At 41.2% G+C, this 16,684-nt stretch overlaps 1 protein-coding gene across 1 annotated transcript in view; it reads right to left on the reverse strand.

Annotated features, from left to right (window-relative positions):
* Positions 1-1,697: 1,697 nt before the first annotated feature.
* LOC140739748 (nuclear receptor ROR-beta-like) overlaps positions 1,698-16,684 on the reverse strand; it is a 122,720-nt gene continuing 107,733 nt past the window's right edge. The window contains exons 7-10 of the mRNA XM_073068224.1: positions 14,842-14,949; positions 12,247-12,357; positions 8,424-8,536; positions 1,698-5,767 (exon numbers count right to left, since the gene is read on the reverse strand). Of these exons, the coding sequence (XP_072924325.1) occupies positions 5,606-5,767; positions 8,424-8,536; positions 12,247-12,357; positions 14,842-14,949 (494 nt within the window). The 3' untranslated portion in view covers positions 1,698-5,605. The remainder of the gene's footprint in view (positions 5,768-8,423; positions 8,537-12,246; positions 12,358-14,841; positions 14,950-16,684) is intronic.

Raw genomic sequence — 16,684 nt, forward strand, 5'->3', positions numbered from 1 at the left:
GCTTTGCATTGTTGGCTAATTAGCCAAGCACATACAGAATAATCTACTATTTGACCATTCAGAGCTCACAATGGTTTGGCATCTCATTCACCACCGAATGTTTGTCACACTGCCTACCAGCTTACCCTGATTCCCATGCTCTCTTCTATTTTGCTGGCTACCTAGTTCCCACAATCCTGACTTTCAGTGGCTCTGCCTTCCATACTTCCACCCAGGGAGGAAAGGGGCTTGTTTTGTTGTTGTTGTGTTGCTTTGTAGTGTTCTGCTGAGCATTGTGGGCATGTTATTGTTGGTGCCAGAGACACTAGCCAGCTGCCCCCAGCACATCCTTAGGTTATGCTAGTTGTTAACGCAAATGACGCATTTCACTGTATGTTTTGATGTATGTAAGATAAATAAATGAATCTGAATCAGTCACCAGGGCCCCATTTTCTATTGTTTCCTTACACTCACTCACTGCAGATCAATTTCACACTCCCATTCAATTATAGCCTCACCAATTCACTCCCATTTGGAATACCATGCTCACTTTTGGTCACCTTGCTCTGGAAAAGATGCCGTTAAGTTGCAGAGGAGGCACTGGACGGATGGACAGAGGTTGAGCAGGCTGGGATTGCTGTGCAGGGGCAGAATGGGGCAATTTTACATGACATCATGAGAGAGCATAGATAAGGTGCAATCTTTTTCCCTGGGTTGGTGAATCAAGTACCAGAGGACAATAGGTTTATGGCTATAATGTACAGGTTTAATAGGAATCTGAGGGGCAATATTTTCCACACAGAGTTTTTAAAAAGAGATACAGCATGGTAGCAGGCCCTTCCAGTCCAATGAGGCTGCACCACCCAATTAAACTCATGACCAATTAACCTATTAACCCTTAAGTCTTTGGAATGTGGGAGTAAACCAGAGCAAATCCACGCGGTCATGGGAAGAACATACAAACTCCTTCCAGACAGTTTTGTGAATTGAATCAATCGTTGGTGCTGTAGTAGTGTTACACTAACCACCGTGCTATCATGCTGCCGCAAGGAGTGGTCGGTATATAGAATGAGCTACCAGAGGAAGTGGTTGAAGCAGGTACATTAACACATATTTATAAAGCTCTTGGACAGGTACATGGATAAGGAATGTTCAGTGGGATATGGGCCAAGTGGGACTAGTTTTGAAGGACTTCTTGGCTAGCATAGACTAGCTGGGCTGAATAGCCTATTCCTGTACTATAATCACTCTATAGACTCCCATTTTCCAGGCTGTCTTGAAACTGACCACATCCCATTTACCTCAGTCCCTTTAAACTTATTGGGTTTACTGGAAAAGTTATTATAATAGTCTGTAAGTGACACGGTAGTCAAGTGGTTAGTGCAATGTTTTACAGTACAGGCAACCCAGCCACTGCCTGTAAGCTTCTACATTCTCCCCGTGACCACAAGAGTTTCCCCCGCCACAGTCCAAAGGTGTACCGGCTGCTAGGTTAATAGGTCATTGTAAATTGACTTGTGATTAGGCTACGATTAAAATTGGGGGTTGCTGTCAGCACAGCTTGAAGGGCCGGAAGATCTCAACAAAATAAAACATTTAATAAGTGACTTAATAATGTGTTAGTGTAACATCTAACAGTCTGGAAAAATCAACAAATCAGGCATTAGTAAAGTCTCTAGCATGTTGGACTATCAGAGTTTTACTGTCCATTGTAAAGATTTTCTCCTCAAGATTCAAGTTTATTTATCACATGTACATCAAAACATACAGTGAAATATGTCGTTTGTGTTAACAACCAACACAAGGATGTGCTGGGGGCAGCTCACAAGTGTTGCCACACATTCCAGCACCAACATAACATACCGTTCTCCTGAGTATTGTGGCCAATTTCACTCTTTAACATCACAGACATTATAATACTTGTCACATTAGATAATAAAGCTGAACAAAACATCTAATAATTACCCATATTCATATAATATATAATTTTAATGTGGTTCATATACACATCCTTTACATTATGCATCTATATTGACTCACTAATTGCTATCCCAATCATTCTTAAATTCACAATATATTAAAATAAGAATTTGTTTGTCATTGAAATCCAGATAAGGCTTTTTAAAAAATCTTTCTATTCTTCTCATCTTACATTTATATAAGTATTTCGTTCTTTTTTTAAAAAAAATAGAATTACAGTTTAACGATACAGACCAAAAAAAACATCAAAATGACTTTCTAAACTATATAACAAATATTGTTTTGTCAATAAATGTGCCGGAGAAAGCATATTTCACCATATTGCTGAAAGAGCAGCAAAGCTGGGCGCTCCTTCACTTCATTTCTTCCACGACATTCACAAGAATAATACACACAGTGTAAGTTTAAATTTATTTTTAAGTGGTGTCAGATGCTACTTTATTATAGAGCTGAAGCATATCCTATAAGGAACGGATCAGCCTTTTGAATCCCAGCAGAATATTTTTGAATACACATTTTTGCTAAGCAGATATGCAAAATACAGGCTAATTATATTCTTCTGTTTCCAAGCAGAAGCCGCTCCCTGCGCTGCAGGTGAAGTTGTTGAAACGAATATATAAGACACATCAATGAGCCAGAAGATCTAAAGCGCAGCTATATCTAATGAATATTTCATAAAGAAATTTTTTAATATATAAAACAAAGAAGAAAGTGCTTAAAATCTGGAATTCAACAAACAGATCCTTCACTTACCCATGTCGAAACATCTGAACTTTGTGAAAAATAATACTTTGTTATTGCAGAAGTTTTCTTTTAAGTGTACACCCAGTTAAAAGGCAAAAGCAGTCTTTGGGTGTCCATGTCTATAATCCATAATTATGTTAAAATTGCCAATTAGTTGCACTGAATGAGAGGGGGGGTCAGAAATCCTAATATAATGCTACCTACTATCTCAGGAGTTGCATTCGTAAATGCTCTTTCATTGTTTTTCTAGATTCTCATCTTTTTCACTTTTCTTCTCAACTCTTATACTGCTCTTTATCACTTGCCCTGTTGTCAGATTGAAGTTCCAGAAGTTCTCTAGCACTTCACCAAAACGAGTGTTCTGTGTGTCCGAACCTGTACTCCAGATTCTGAGGGGCTCTACACACAACACGGTTTTCAATGAACCACAAGTCAGCATCTTGGCCATTCACCTGAAAGTCCAGGGCATTGCTTTCAACTGTTGCGAGTCTTTATGCAGCCCTGGGTGACAGTGGACTACAGACAATCAAACCTGGGTTCAGTCATGCACTGTCCATTTGCTGCGTACACTTACAGAGCCACTGAGAGAGAGCACATCAAACATCAGCAATGTCGCTCATGGGGATTGTACCAAGTGATTTCCTCACTGACTGGGGTTTATACAGAGGATTTATACCTCCCATTTCATCTAACTTCCACTGCACAATTAACTTACTACGGACCTCCACCTTTATGTTCAAACTGCACTTACATAACACATTTGCAACTTCTTCTTTGATAGAATAGATTTTTAAAATTATTCTTCCCCAAACCTTCAAATTCTATTTAAAATGAAAAGATGCCACCATGTGTAAAGTTTTATACCGTAATTAAATTAATAAATAATTTTTAAAATAGGTTAAATATTGTTCCCTCATAAGACACCAGCAATGGAGAAATTATTTACTAGCTACACAAAATTAAATATTGTAATTGTAAAATTTGAAACATGGTGAGGATGTTGAATTGCTTCTACTTCAAGGAGTAAAGGTCTCACAAACTTTGTAGAAATATTATGATTTGTAATGCTCTACTCACTGTTACTTGTCAAAAAGAAATTAAGGGTTGAAAAGATCTATAAAAGATCATCAATGATGTGTAAATAATATTCAGAAACTTTTTTTGGTATGTGGATATTATTGGTGGGAATGGATGATATGGACCTCCAATGGGGAAAAACCACATTGCTAATTTTAAACACAAGGGACTCTGCAAACTTTGGAAATTCAGAGCAACACACACAAAACGATGGAGGAATTCAGCAGGTCAGGCAGCATCTACGGATCTATTATTAATCTACTAATTTCCCCAACTCCACCATGGATGGTCCAAAGCCCAGCCAAAAGGAGGAGGGTTGGGTATGGAGCTAGCAACCCCATCCTCTTAAAAACCCAGAGCTAAATAAACACCAACAGAAACTCCAAAGACCTCATCCACGGGAGAGGAAGGAGCAAATGAGTTACACTTGGGGACACCTTGAAGGACTTAACCAGGACAGAGGACTCTGGCGAGCTTTTGTCAGCAGCCAATGCCCCAATAGAGGTGATGGTTTAGGTAAGTCATTTCCATAGATGTTGTCTGATCTGCTGAGTTCCTCCAGCACTTTGTGTGTGTTGCTAAATTTAGGGATGTTTGTGAGGCTGTGAGTCCACTATTAATGCTTCTTCTTGTTAGTCTTTAGTTTGCTAGGGGCAAATACAATGTGGGTTAACTAATAAACACGAGAAGTTCTGCAGATGTTGGAAATCCAGAGCAACACACACAAAATGCAGGAGGAAGTCAGCAGGTCAAGCAGCATCCATAGAAATGAATAAACAGTTGATATTTCAGTCCTAAAGGACCTCGGCCCAAAACGTTGACTGTTTATTCATTTCCAAATATGTTGCCTGATCTGCTGAGTTCCTCCAGCATTTTGTGTGTATTGCTCTGGTTAACTCGTGTCATTTTCTGCTAATTGGAGTCATTTTTCAATAAGGTTCAGAGAAAAACTTATCCAGCAATTGTATCTGTCTACTTTCCCCCATTTTATTCTGGGCTCTTCAGGTTCACATAACCTAGAAAAAGAAAAACAGGCTTGTTAGTAGTAAAAGATAGAAACTGCAATCCTTAAATGTCTAATGTGCTTCTGCACCTTTCAGACTATCTAGCCTTTTTGTGGGAAACACCAGATTTTTGTCTTAAGGATAAATTTAAATGCAATGCCAAGCTACGACTACTGGCCACTAACACAGTCAGAGTGCTAATGGGTACCATAACTTTTAGCTATTATTACATGCAGGCATCTTATTGACCATTAGCCTAAAGATATATAGTAATAGTATAAACACACAGACATTTACTTGTATAGGATTTCAGAGTTTTTAAAATCACTATCTTCAGCACTATTGAGAATTCATTGCAAGAGATTTTGACCCACTCTTTCAAATCGTTTTGATGCAGTAATGCTGAGGAAACGTTCAGGGAAAAGAAAATCTAACCTGAAACAATGGACCACAAGAACAACTCTGAAATCACTGAGTATTCAGTGTCAAAAGAAACAACCTTAATAAAATATATAGGTTTGCATTACAGATAAAATACTATCTATACTCCTTTACTTCACTGTTCTTTTTTTTACTGACAGAAACAGATTTTATATAAAGAGCCTTGGAAGGAGAGCCTTGAGTTCTGGTCCATGATCACAATGGAGCTGCTTTTAATTGCCATGCACAAGGATTTTTCCACTACTCAGTATCCAATTATTTACATTCTTTCGACTGTTAATGATGAAACAACATTAAGTGCAGTACATTCATTCTAGTGCTATTGCAACTGGTGATAGAGGATTGGAATCCATTCCTTTTTCACTTTGGAAACGTCGTGTTTAGCTGTTGGAGGAGTCCGGATACTGCATTTCTGTGCTGAACACTTCCTTGTAGAGTGGCGGGAAGTTGTGCACCGTCTGTGGATGTAGAAGCTTGAAGAGCTGCAGCTTGTCCACATGAAGGTTGCATACGGACTTCAGCATGGATAACTTGGAGATCAGCTGTGTCGGAGGAAAAGACGGCACTGAGTTGAGGGATAACAAGTTTATCCAAAATCCTTTTCCCTGACTTCACTTAAGAATGATAACAGCTAACAATTCAATTCTGAATAAAAATAACTATGTGTGTGAGTAGGTGGATGGGAGGAAGGACAGGGGCTTAATTACCTGCTGTTGTTCTGCTGGACATGGTGGACATACTATGTTGGTACAGAATGTGTGGTTGCACTTGTGGACTGCCCCCAGCACATCATTAGGTCATGTTGGTTGTTAACTCAAACACCATATTTCACCGTATTGTATACAATCTCCCCATGGCAGTGTGGAACTCAAAGAACATTTACACAACGGGGGGGGGGGGGAAGAGAGAGAGAGAGAGAGGGAGGGAAGGGGAGGGAGAGGGGTAAGGGGGAGGGAGAGAGGGAGGGATAGAGGGGAGAGGGGGAGAGGGGGAGGGGGAGGAGAGGAAGGGGGGAGGGGGAGAGGAAGAGGGGGAGGGGAGAGGAAGGGGGGGAGGGGGAGAGGGAGGGGGAGGAGGGAGAGGGGAGGAAGGAGAGGGAGAGGGAGAGATACGGCTTACCCTTGGACTGTATGGGCTATTAATGCAAATGATACATTTTACAGTATGTTTCAATGTATTTATAACAAATAAAGCTGATCTCTTTGGAACACAGAACAGCAGAGGACCTTTTGTCCACAATGCTTTCTTCACCTTTTAACCTACTCCAATGTCAATCTAACCCTTCTCGCCCACTTAGCCCTACAGCTTTCTTTCATAACAAGTTGTCTTGAAGGGGTAAGGGATGGGAGGCAGGTTATGGGCCTGGCTGGAATCTCTGTGTGGCTGGATGGAGTCATTAAAGACCTGGAACTTTGGGTGGTATCCAGTGAAATACCTGTGGTAAGGGTGAGTGGCAGATGCAGGATGGTGGGGAGGGATGCATGGAGATGGAACTGAGGATTATCGGAGAATTGGAAGTGTCCTGGCAAGGGAGTCAAAAACTTGGGCGTAACAGCAGATGCAATGGGCAGTCTGGGTAAGGTTGATGAGCCAGGTGAGCATGGGTGGAAAGAGCCAAAGGTAAATTGGGGTCCAGAAATTGCAAAGAGCTTAATAAAATCTCTCATCAGGTTGATCAGCACCTGTGGGGAGAGGAACAGTCAATATTTGGAGGATCCTTCATCAAGAACACCAAGGTGACTTGAGTGACAAATGAGGGCGATGGAGAGAATAGGGGGAATTACTGTGTTTGGCTGCACATCAAAGTTGACAGGGTAACAAATCCTTCAAACGTTGGCAGATACAAGTGAAAGCAAAAACACCTGCGAAGGAAAAACGTCACAACACAGTGGTTAGTGAGCTGTGGACATGCTATGTGGGTGCTGAAAGCATGGTGATGCTTGTGGGCTGACCAGGAAAATCCTCACTAATTTGATGGGGTGGCACGGTAGTGTGGTGGTTCCTCCAGGTGCTTCAGTTTCCTTGCACATTCCAAGTTGTACGGGTTAGGGACAGTGAATAGAGGACATGGTATTGGTGACACTTGTGAGTGGCTTGGACTGTTTCGGGTGGTACAGCAGCGTAATGGTTAGAACAACACTTTACAGCACAGCCGACCCAGGTTCAATTCTGCCGCTGCCTGTAAGGGGTTTGTACATTCGCTGTGATACCATGGGTTTCCTCCAGCTCCTCTGGTTTCTTCCCACAGTCCGAAAATGCAAGAGTTAGTAGGTTAACTGGTTATTTTAATTTTCCAGTGATCAGGCTAGGCTTAAAACTGGGGGGGGGGGGGGGGAATTACTGAGCCACGTAGCAAGAAGGGCCTATTTCATGCTGCATCCCAATAAATAAATGACGGAATATAGTGCTAACAATGCGGTTCACTGTACTTTTCAATGTACATGTGACAAATAATGGTAATCTTTTAAAAAAAAGGCAAAATTAGCCTCTTTCTGCTTCCAGTTTTGCTGTTCTCAGCAAAGATCCCTGATTTGCTCCTCTGATGGTTTTTGTTGTGGTGCCCATTTCACCTCAGTGATGTGCTGTATGGTTTATCTGTGGCTGATTGCCCCCAAAGCCACGGTAGTGTAGTGGTTCGCATGATGCTATTACAGCTCAGGGCTTTCCGGAGTTCGGAGTGCAATTCCAGCGCTGTTCTGTAAGGCATCTCCATGTGGAATGTATGGGTGCTCTGGTTTCCTCCCACAAGCCCAGAGATGTACCATTAATTGGTCATTGTAAATTATCCCGTGATTAGGCTAGAATTAATCGGGGTTGTGGGGTTGCTGGGGCAGTGTGGCTCAAAGAGCCAGTAGGGTCTACTCTGTGCAGTATCACTAAATAAACGAACAAATAAAGTGCTACCAATTTTTGTCTTTATATTTCAGGGTGGCATGGCAGTCGCCTTTAAAGAGTTTGTATATTCTCCCTGTGGCCTTGTGGGCTTCTTCTGGGTGCTCTGGTTTCCTCCCACATTCCAAAGACATGCAATGTTGGTTTTGGAAGTGTAGTGACACATGGGCTGCTCTCAGCACGATCTTTGCTTTGACATAAATGCTACATTTCACGGTATATATCAAGGTATATGTGACAAATGAAGCTAATGTTCTCAGCACAGACCACCTAACTCTACACTTAAGCCAACACATTGGTATTTACCTTTGATAACTTGTCATCATCCAAGTGATTTTTTTGAATGACATGTTGCAATGCCTCATAAATCTTGTCCTGCAGCTTCTTAATTTTTCTAGCTTCTGTCAGCCATGGTCGATCTGCGGAGACAGGTTTTAAGTTATTCCATAAACAAACAGCGCTGGGAAAAGTTACAGATTGGAAAAGCATTTTAGTCTCACAGAGTCAGACTTAGATAGGCACATGGATGAAGGAAAAATGGAAGAGTATGGACTATGAAGGATGGAAGTGTTAGATTGATCAAGGAGTTGGCACAATATCGTGGGCTGAAGGGCCTGTACTGTACTGTATTTTTCTGTTCTGTTCTGTTTAGACAGTATAATAGCGATAATAATAATAGGGGGGGGGCGCAGCAGCATTGTAATTAGTGTAACGCTTTAGCGATGAGTGACAGGGGTTCAGTTCCCGCTGCTGTGTGTAAGAACTATGTACATTCTCCCTGTGACTGAGTTTCTGCCGCATGCTCTGGGTTATTTATCTATTTATTTTTATGAGATACAGTGTGGAATAGCCCTTCCAGCCATTTGAGCCACACCACTCAGCAATCCCACAATTTAACCCTCACCTAACCACGAGGACAATTTACAATGACCAATTAACCTACCAACCATATGTCTTTGGACAACGGGAAGAAACTGGAGCACCCAGAGGAAACCCACATGATCACGGTGAGAAAGTACAAACTCCTTACAGTGTTTTTCTCCCCACATTCCAAACTAGTAGGAGTTAGGGTTAGTAAGTTGTGGGCATAAGACCTTAAGATATAGGAGCAGAATTAGACCAGTTGGCTCATCGAATCTGCTCCATCATTTCATCATGGTTGATCCTTTCCCCTCTTAACTCCAGTCTCCTGCCTTCTCTCCATATTCCTTTGTGCCCAAACTAATCAAGAATCTATCAACCTCTGCCTTAAATATACCTAATGACTTGGCCTCCACAGCTTGTGGCAATGAATTCTACAGTTTCACCCTCTCTGGCTGAAGAAATTCCTCATCTGTTCTAAATGAATGTCTCTCTACCGACCCGAATATCATCAGGATGTGGAGTGGGGGGGGGGGGGGCACTAGAGCACCAGAGGGCAGCCATACAATCAAAGGAAGAACCGGGAAACTCCACACAGGCAGTTTTGGAGATCAGGATTGAATCTGGGTCACTGGAGCTGTGAGGGAGCAGTGTACTACCTGACACACCAACGTGCTGCCCTTCATCTAGTCATTTATCTATTTATTGAGATATGGCGTGGAATAGGCCCTTCTGGCCCTTTGAGGCATGCTGCCCACCCACCCACCCCTCTCTGATAATCACTCATTGATGTCTAATTACATTTTATTAGGAAACATTAAATACCAGCCCACATCACCAGAATTTTTTGGTCATAACCCCAACTGGTGTTGAACAAGTTTTCCTTTTTATTGTTGTTGTTTAGTCATTAAGTTGAGTCCGACTCTTCTTGCCCTTATGGACTATAGGGTCCACAGGGTTTTCATGGCAGGATATGGAAGTAGATTGCCAGGCCTTTCTTCCGCACAGATACTGCTGCTGCCCGGGCTGGGACCCGACTGGGTTTGAACTCAGGACCATCTGCCTTGAAGTCCAGAGCTGATGCCACTTCACCACCAGCCAGCCCTTTTTAATATCACACATTAAACTAATTCTTAGGCAATTATACTCTAGTACATTTTAAAAGCTTCTTCCCTCTGCCTTTGGATTTCTGAACATTAACTTACTATTCCGCTCTCTTTCTCTCTTTCATGCTCTCTCTATTTTTCTCTCTCTCTCTCATATGGTACTTACAGTATTTTTTTATTTTGTGCTGTACAGCTGCAATGTCAATGATAATAAATATGACTCTGAAAAATCTTATTTGGTCATGATGACACGATGTCTGCAGTAACTTGCTTCATGGAAACTAGCTGCTACGTGGCAACAATGACTCTATTGAGGATGACTCCACCATTGGTTAGAATGCACGCCAGAAGTGATGAAAATGAATGCAAAAATGACTATGCAAATCTTTCCCCTCGGTTTTCAATTTAAATATTTAATCACAAACTGGATATTCTGGTTTTATACATCTGGACATTGCAAGACACGGAAGGATATGGTCCAAAATTAGCATAGAAGGGCAAAACGGTTTGAATAGACAGAATGGGCAGAAGGCTGTGTTTCTGTGCTGTATGCAGATAGGGTAAAGGCAAGAAGGCTTTTTCCACTGAGGTTGGGTGAGACCAGAACTACAGGTCATGGGTTAAGAGTGAAAGATTACATACTTAAGGGCAACATCTTCATGTAGATATGTGAAAGGGAGGGGTATGGAGGGCTAGGGTCTGAGTGCAAGTCGATGGGACTAGGCAGAATAACAGGGCCAAAAGGCTTGTTTCTGAAGGACGAAGGAATGTATTACTAATGGAGGCAAGACCTCAATGGAGTGAAATGTTACTGGATTCAGGAATTGTGGCCCATAATCAATCCGCAAAGTGGGCTTTGAACGACAATGGCAAATATTCTCAGGTGCTTGATTACAGTGTCAGAGTTATACAGAGTGGAAACAGGCTCTTCGGCCATCTCAACCAAGGCTTCCTCCTGTTTCCTCCTATTTGCGTGCATTTGGCCATATCCCTTTCAATGAGGGGTTCCTAACCTGGGGTCCACATCCCCCTTGCTTAATGGTATTGGTCCATGACATAAAAAAGGTTGGGAACCCCTGCTCTAAACATTTCCTTTCCATATACTTGTCCGAATGTCTTTTAAAAGTTTCCTTCTCACATCCTAAGATAAGGCGCACATAGAACACTACTGCACAGGAACAGGCCCTTCCGCCCACAATACCTCTACCATACACTATGCCAAATTAAACAGCTTGTACATGATCCACATCCCTCCATAATCAGATGTCTAAAAGCCTTTTAAAATCACCATTGCATCTGCTTCCATTGATTACTCCATTCTGGAATAAGTAACCTACACTTAACCCAGAGTACAGTGATTAATGAACAATCCAACCACATGGAGAATGGCCATGAGGAAGTACATAAAATTTGGCTGCATTACACCTGCTCGTCTTCCTTCCACCTAGTACTACTTACTTTCCCTTCATAAAGTATTTTGGCTTAACTTTGAGCACTCTGTCTTTTTCCCCAGAGCTAAAGGGTCAAAAACAAGAGAGCATGGACTTAAGGTGAGTGCAGAAAGATTTAAGAGGAACTTGAGGGGCACTTTTTTTTTCCACACAAAGGGTGATATCTTTGTGTAAGGAACTGCCTATGTGGCAGGTAAAATAACATATGGTAAGAGACAGTTGGACAGGTACATGGATTGGAAATGTTTACCAAGTCATGAATCAAATGCTGGCAAGTGGTTCGAGCTGGGTTAGCATGAACCAGTTGGGCCAAAAGGCCTGTTTCCACACTGAATGACTCTATGACTAAATGTTAAATGGGGAACCATGGAAAGGAAGCCAACTGTTGGCATTAACTTCTACATCACTGCACATTCAACATTTTATTAACACACACGAAATACAGGTCAGGTAGCATCAATGAAAAAGAATGAAGAGTCGATATTTCAGCCTGAGACCCTTCATTGTACTGATAAAGGATCTTGGCCTGAAACATCAACTCTTTATTCCTCTCCATTAATGCTGCCTGATCTGCTGAGTGCCTCCAGCATTTTGTGTGTGTGTGTTGCTCTAGATTTCCAGCATCTGCAGAATCTCCTGTGGTTTTTGATTTTACAAACAGGAGCTGACTTGCAGATCCTGGAATGGTGCTGAAGTATTTAGCGTACACACCTGGTGACAATAAGATGCCGGCTGTGAACAACGCAATCTCTTCCTCAGTCAAATGCAGACAGCACAAGCTTTTAGCGAATTCAAAAACAACACTGATAAAGTCATCACAGCCTGAAGAGAAGAAATTAGAAATACTGTAAATCTATTTACAGGAACATGTGAAATGAAATTAAATTGAAATAGATGACCCTTACAGAGATGCACCCTCATGGATTGGTATAGTAACTGCTCTTCACAAGACCACAAGAAACTGCAGTGAATTGTGAACGAGCCCAGTCGATCACAAAAACCAGCTTCCCCTCCACTGAGTCTGTCTGCACTTTCCGCTGCCTCAGGAAAGCAGCCATCTTAATCAAAGACCCCTCCCACCCCAGCCATTCTCTCTTCTTCCGTCTCCTTTCAGGCAGAAAATTCAGAAATATTCCACTGTTATCAGACTCTTGGACAGACCTCTTATTTGATAAAGATGAAATCTTGATCTTTCGATCTATATCTTTGAAGATTTATCCTGGGGCCAACATATTGATACAATTACGACAGGGGCTATATTTCATTACAAGTGTGAGGAGATTTGGTATGCCACCAAAGAGTCTAGCACATTTCTACAGATGTACATTCTAACGGGCTGCATCACCATCTGACATGGAGGAGCCACTGCACAGAATCGGAAAAAGCTGCAGAAAGTTGCAAACTCAGCTAGCTCTGTCATGAACACTAATCTCCCTACCACTAAGTACAGCTGTACACCTTCAAAATGCGATGGCTCAAAAAGGTAGAATCCATCATTATGAACATCCAACATCGAGGACATGCCCTCTTCTTATTGCTACCATCAGGGAGGAGGTACAGGAGCCAGAAGACACACACTAAATGATTTAGGAACAGTGTCTTCCCCACCACCATCAGATTTCTGAACAGACAATGAACCCATGAACACTACTTCATATTTTTGCACTACTTATTTCATTTTAGAATATATATATATCTCTTGTTACAATTTATAGTATATTTATGCATTCCACTGTACTGTTGCTACAAAACAACACATTTCATGACATATATATATATAGCTAAAATGCCTAAAACCTTTGCACTGTATACTGTATTTGCCAAGGTGAAGTAGAGAGCCGGTTTGTAAATCTGGTAGGAGCAGAGGGGGAGGCGCGGGTGCAGACATACCCAGCCCTAAGACACCAGGCAAGATCATTTGATTCCAAACAATTGGTTACTGATCATTACAAAATGTCTCTCTGGTGCGTCCCACTCCCTCCCCTCTCCCTTCCTCTTTTCCCAACCATAATTCCCCTTTCCCTGCCTCCTTCCCACTCACAGTCCACAATAGAGATCTGTATCAGAATCAGGTTTATCATCACTCACGTATGTCATGAAACGTTTTAATTTTGCCGCAGCAATACAGTGCAATACATAAAATTACTACAGTACTGAGCAAAAGTCTTAGGCCCCTTAGCTATTATGACTTTCAGTCATAATAAATCTGATTCTGATTTTCACCATGACCTTTGCACTTTGTCTACCTGCACTGCACTTTATCTCTAAGTGTAACACTACATTCTTTTGACCTGCATTAATGGAGTTGTGTATGGAATGATCTGTTGGATAGGATGGAGACAATAGTTTTTCACTGTATTGTGGTACATGCAACAACAATACAGCGTCTATCCCATTGTTATCAGACTCTTACTCAATAAGATGGGACTATTGACTTCACAATCTACCTGTTATGATCTTGTGCTTTATTGTTTACCTGCACTGTACTTTTTCAGTAGATTTTACACTTTATCTGCTTTGTTATTGTTTTACTTTATTCAAGCTCGATATATGGTGTAATGATTTGATCTGTATAAACCAATTACCAGTTAGATTCTGAACAGTGATGATACACATCATCTTCATGATAAAACAAATGGGACTGTGTCCTTGCCCATCATATGCATTGATGTCATGGCCAAGGAAGCTCACCAACACCCCTACTTCCCCAGGTGGCTAAAGAAATTCAACACGTTCCCGTCGACTCTTGCCAATCTTTATTCATGCACATTAGAAAGTTTGGTATGGCAACTGCTCTGCACATAACCATAAGAAACTGCAGAGAATTGTGGACACAACAGCCTCACTTCCATGGATTTTGTCTAAGCTTCTCACTGCCTCAGTAAAGCAGACAGCATAATCAAATCCCCATCCACCCCAGACATTTTCTCTTTTCTACTCTCCCACTGGGCAGAAGATACAAAAGCCTGAAAGCACATTCCATCAGGCTCAAACACTGCTTTGACCCCATGTTTTTAAACTCTTAAATGCACTTCTTGGCTTCATGATCTACCTCATTATGATCTTGGATTTTATTATTTACCTGCACTGCATTCTTTTGGTCACTTTTACACTTTATTCTGCATTGTTATTGTTTTATCTTAGTCTTCTCAATGCTGTATAAACAGTATGCAGGGCAAGCTTTTCATTCTATCTTGGTGCATGTGACAGTAATAAATATTAATATTCTTAGCAGATTTGTCAAAAAATTTCTAGGCCAGGTGCATTTCCTTCTGATATCTGATTTTCATAGTTACAAAGTCTTACCCAATGACTTGAAGATCTGTGTGCTTCCATACTTTCCTTCGAAAAACAACGTGTTGTTCATAGGGTTATAGGCTCGGCACATTCGTACCAACAACACCTCAAGGCAACCTAAGATGAGAAGACAAAAAATCATATCAGAAAATTTGCGCAGATCAACTCTCAACCAATTATTTGTTGCACAACTAGTAAATTTCACATCTGGATTAAGATCGTAGGACATAGGAGCAGAATTAGACCATTCAGCCCATCGAGTCTGCTCCAGCATTCCATTATGGCTGATATATTATCCCACTCAACCCCATTCTCCTGCTTTTTCTGTAACTTCTCATGCCCTTACAAATCATGAAAAGGATATCATGCTCAGCAAGGTGGAAGGACAACGGAAGAAAGGAAGGCCGCCAATCAGGTAGATGGACACAATAAGGACAGCTATGAATGTAACATTATCAACAATGAGCTGCCTGTGAAAATCAAAACTCACTAAGGGCAACTATCCACAGGGTTGCCATGAGTCGAGGATGACTCCACAGCAATTAACAACAACAACAATTAATCATGAACCTATCAATCTCCCCTTTAAATATAACCAATGACTTGGCCTCCACAGCTGTCTGGGTCAACAAATTCCACAGATTCACCCTCCTCTGGCCAATGAAATTCCTCCCCATCTTTGTTTCTAAAGGGATGTCCTTCTACTGTATTCTGAGGCTGTGACCTCTGGTCCTAGATACCCCTACTATAGGAAACATCCTCTCCACATGCACTTTATCTAGGACGTTCAATATTCGATAAGTTTCAACGAGATCCCTCCTGATTCTTCTAAACTCCTCCAGTGAGTACAGACCCAAAACCATCAAATGCTCCTCATATGTTAACCCTTTCATTCCCAAGATCATTCTCATGATTACCTCTGGATCCTCCCCAGTGACTCAATCCAATTAACACTGGCATACCAAGCTGAACATCCAAAATATGAAACAAAAGATGCTTTATTTCAATAGGAAAAACATGGTTCAAGTTAAAGATTACACTGTAGTTTTCTATCAAAGCTCAACATGCAACCTTTCTTTTATGGTGTTCCCTGGCATTATAACAGTCATGAAAGATTATACAAAGGAGTGTCATTTGTAGCCGTCCGTGCATCACTTTACATCGCCAGCAATCTTCGATTGGGGTTCAATTACCACCGCTGCCAGTAAGGAAGTTGTACATTCTTCTTGTGACCATGTGGGTTTCCTCCTGGTGCTCTGGTTTCCTCCCACATTCCAAAGACAGTTAGGGTTAGTGAGTTATGGGCATGCTATGTTCAAAGTTCAAAGTCAATTTATTATCAAAATATGTATATGTCATCGCATACAGCATCTGACCTGAGATTCATTTTCTTGTGGTTGTTCACAGTAGACACAAAGAAGCACAACAGGATCAAAGAAAAATTACACAAAGATGGATAAACAACCAGTGTGCAAAAGATGACAAACTGTGCAATACAAAAATAAAACATAATACTAACAAATACTTAATTTAGTAATAAATAATAATGAAAACATGATTTGTAGAGTCCTTGCTATGTTGATGGAGAAGTGTACAACACTTCAGGTTGGCCAGCACAATCCTGGCTGATTTGATTTGACACAAACGACACAATTCATTGTATGTTTTAAAGTACATATGATAAATAAAGCTCATCTTTTAAATCTTTTATACTGGAGAATTGGTGGGTTGGAAGATATTATAAACTGTACTGGGGGTAGTTGTAATCCACCCTACCCCACAGTGAAGCAAAAGATCAGCTGCCACACTGGTTTTACACCCAGTGTACACCACTTTTATACTGGTGAAATCA

The sequence above is a fragment of the Hemitrygon akajei genome, chromosome 16 (genome assembly GCF_048418815.1).
Source record: "Hemitrygon akajei chromosome 16, sHemAka1.3, whole genome shotgun sequence".
Classification (NCBI taxonomy): domain Eukaryota; kingdom Metazoa; phylum Chordata; class Chondrichthyes; order Myliobatiformes; family Dasyatidae; genus Hemitrygon; species Hemitrygon akajei.